The sequence below is a fragment of the Carlito syrichta genome, unplaced genomic scaffold (assembly GCF_000164805.1).
Source record: "Carlito syrichta isolate Samal-C Ts95f unplaced genomic scaffold, Tarsius_syrichta-2.0.1 Scaffold308917, whole genome shotgun sequence".
Classification (NCBI taxonomy): Eukaryota; Metazoa; Chordata; class Mammalia; order Primates; family Tarsiidae; genus Carlito; species Carlito syrichta.
Window position 1 is genome coordinate 663,354 of NW_007253013.1, and position 3,687 is coordinate 667,040.

Sequence of the window (3,687 nt, forward strand, 5' to 3'; positions counted from 1 at the left end):
GGGGGCGCACCCGCGGGCGCACACGCGCCCTCCTGCCGGATGCGGGAAGATGGCCGTTTCTGCTCGGGTATAAAAGCTCTTTGTTGCGCTCACACAAAAGCGGCCAAGACCCGCTTTTCCTGCAGGCCCTTTGGACAGATCCAAGGAACTCAGCCTGACTTCCCGATGACCCTGGAAGCCTGCAGCGGTGGGAGCGACTCAAGGAGAGCGGGAACCACAGGCCTCCCGCGCCCACCTACCAAAACCTCTGTCGACATCCGCGTATTCATCCGGGGCGCGGGACCGTAGACCACTCGTAAGGGAGGAAGGAAAGAGGAAAACCTACTTTTACTATCAAGGCCCAAAGGGGGTATTACACATTCACATTGTTGTAGGATTTCTCCCCTTAATCAGGGTAGAAACATAATCGGGAAAAGTCTGGATCCACCAAAAAGAAAAAGAAAAAAGAAAGTAAAAATACCAACAATAGTAACTTAAAAAAAAAAAAAAAAAGCAACAACAACATAACAAACCAGTTGCCATCAGCCCAAAGTGGTAGCAGCAGGAGCCGGCGCGTGTGATCCACTTACTTGTCCGACTCTTGTGACATGTTTGATCCAATGAACTCGCTCCCCTTTTCCTGGAGCCTCTGTCTCTGGTGAAACTGGACTTTCAGGTCTGTGCAGGTGAAGGTGTGTGAGAGCGCCCGAGATGGCAGAACAAGAGCTACAGGTAATTCTGCTTTTCCGTCCCCCCTCACCACTCTCGCTCTCGCCCGCTCGCGCCCTCACCTAGCCGGAAAGGTGGGATAAGGGGGGGCCCCTCGCATGGGGCCCGAGCTGGGAGGCGGCCGGGCGGCGCGGAGTCCTCCTGGATCGTGGCAATGGGCAGACACAGAGCAGAAAGAGGCGGACTTGGGCGGCCACAGGTAACTTTCTCGCAAGGAGCTGAATTCTTTCACTAAAGGGTACAAGCCCGAGGGACGAGCTGCGCGGTGATTGGCTGCGGAGCTCCCTCAGGTGAGCTGCCATTGGCAGAGGCGCGCTCAGGTAAGGCCCTTCTCCAAGTGCAGGTAACTCACTCCGAAGTTTACCTGCGTGGAGCGGCGGCACGCTTGCAGCTTGGCGGCAGCCTGTGGGAGCTGAGGGTCAGTTCTTCGAGTAGACTTCAAGCTATTTTTTCCTTCTTCCCCGAGGCAAGGGGTGGGAAGGTGGCGGGGGCGGGGGGACTGAAGGAAGCGGAGGGAGGGGAGTGGAGATGCAACACCTGCAAACACTAGGGATTGTGGGTCGAACGGAAGGACAACTAGAGCGGGACTCAGGTGTCCCAAGCCAACCGGAATCAAATGCGCAGCGCACCACAAGGCATTTAATGCCGGTATTTAAAGAGGACTGTTGGACGGTGGCAGAAGAGAACGGGAGGAAAGTTACTTTGTGCTGAGAGAGGGAAAGAGTCACAAAGATTGTCTGGTCTGTTGCGTAACTGAATTGTTAACATTCTTATCCACAACAAACACTTTTGCTGTTCTACAGTGTAAAAGATACCAAATAGATTACAGATTTCCAAATAGATGAGCATCCTTTCATGAGCTAGTCGTGCGGTTTTGATGGAGTGAGGAGATTTGCTTGAACAGACAAAGATGGCCTAAGCGCACCTCTTCGATCTCAGCTTTGCAACCTGGGATTCCAGAACTGCAAACAACCGCTGCATTCGTTCCATAAGCCTGTTGTCATTTGACGTTTCCAGGCAGGTATCAACATTTACATTGTAATTCAACAGAAACAACTACTACAAGGTGCTTTATCCTTCCAGCTTCATATGGTTGCTACAGGAACACTGCAGGATGAAACTGACTTTTTTGTGGTTCAGTTTCTCCTGGTTGGGAACAATGCAAATTAGCAAAGGTGTAATTCATAACCGCCACTTCCGAAGGGTGAAGTATCTGTGGAAGTTCTGACAGGAATCTAGCCTATACATATGTATTGTGGACATAAAGGAAGACATGGAAAGTTTACCGTATTTTATTCCAAGTGAATACAAAAGTTGCCAGAATTGACACAACTTCTATTTTAATCTTTATGGATCACATATTTCCTGAAAATTAGGAGGCAAGGTTTTGGTTGTTCCGTGTTTTAATCTCAGACAATAAAATCACATACTTTTAAAAGATATGTGATATTTTTAAGATGATGCAGATATGCTATTTTAATATATTTTAAGGCACTGCAGCACCTGCCTTCACCGTCTCCTTTCTAGAGGCAGCTGCACTACACTTGCACTTCTAGCTGTCTCTTCTGTCATTTACCTCCCTATTGCCAAATAATTTATGGTGCCATCTGTTGATTTATCAATAGATGTTGTGCTCTGACTGCATGTTGCCTCAGATTAGGATTTAAGTCTTTCACTCTACCCAGCTTCCCCTTCCAGCCATTCTTCCCACACAATTATTTCACCGTTTAGGGTCTAAGTAAGTGACTGCAAATATCAGTGACAGCAGAGCCGACTAGTGTACTATTGTTGTTTTTTCTTTGTTATAAAACCTGTATCTATTTACTTAGTTTCTTATGCATCTATCTTGATTTTTTTTACAAGTCACTTCCATCCCCACCCCACCCCGAAACATTACTTCAGAATTCCACTGTCCTCCTTTTCCAGTGGAGATGAGTTGCTGTGAATCTGCTGCTCAGTTGTCCTCCTAGGACACTGCTGAATTTGTAGATTGAGGATCTTTTTTGTTTGTTTTTTGTTTTTTGGGGTTTTTTGTTTTGTTTTGTTTTTGCGTTCTAGTCTCACTCTGTCACCGAGGCTACAGTGTAGTGGCAAGATGGCTCACTGCAGCCTCGACCTGGCTCAAGCAATCCTCCCACCTCAGCCTCCCAAGTAGCTTGGATTACAGGCATGACCACACCTGGCTTTTTTTTTTTTTTTTTTAATTTAGAAATGAGGTCTTGCTGTGTTGCCCAGGCTGTAATATTTTTTTATTTTAGAAATGAGACCTTGCTGTGTTGCCCAGGCTGGTCTCCAACTCCTAGGCTCAAGCAATCCTCTCACCTCAGCCTCCCAAAGTGCTGGAATACAGGTGTGAGCCATTGTACCTGCCTGAGGACCCTATTTCTGTGTCTTTTGTCTTTTGCTTTCTTTACTGCCTCATTTTCTTTTGGGGGGGGGTTGGAGTCTCACTCTGTCACCCAGACTGGAGTTCAGTGGCTGCTCCCGGTCACTGCAGCCTCAGCTGCTGGGCTCCAGCGATCCTTCCGCCTCAGCCTTCCGAGTAGCCAGAATTACAGGCATGCGCTACCACGCCCGGCTGATTTTTTGATTTATTGTAGAGATGAGGTCTTGCTGCCCAGGCCGGTCTCAAACCTGCGGGCTCAGGCGATCCACTCACCTCAGCCTCCCAAGGCACAGGATTACAGGCTGAGCCACTGAGCCCAGCTGCTGCCTCATTTTCCATGGCAAATGTTCTAGTAACAACCAAAGAAACGGTGAAGATAAAAGTGTGAGTTCTTTTTTTTTGAGTTGGAGTCTCACTCTGTTACCCAGGCTGAAGAGCAGTGGCTGGGCTCTGGCAATTCTTCTGCTTCAGCCTTCCAAGTAGCTGGAACTACAGGCGTACACCACCATGTCCACCTAATTTTTTGATTTATTGTAAGAGACGAGGTCTCACCAAGCCGCCCAGGTTGGTCTCGAACCCCTGGACTCAGCAGT

The 3,687-nt window shown here is 48.4% G+C and overlaps 1 protein-coding gene across 1 annotated transcript in view; it reads right to left on the reverse strand.

Moving 5' to 3' along the window:
• Positions 1 to 1,381, reverse strand: part of GRHL2 (grainyhead like transcription factor 2) — a 182,886-nt gene extending 181,505 nt beyond the window's left edge. The window contains exons 1-2 of the mRNA XM_008066408.1: positions 771 to 1,381; positions 570 to 657 (exon numbers count right to left, since the gene is read on the reverse strand). Coding sequence (XP_008064599.1) covers positions 570 to 589 — 20 coding nt within the window. The 5' untranslated portion in view covers positions 590 to 657; positions 771 to 1,381. The remainder of the gene's footprint in view (positions 1 to 569; positions 658 to 770) is intronic.
• Between the last annotated feature and the right edge of the window lie 2,306 nt (positions 1,382 to 3,687).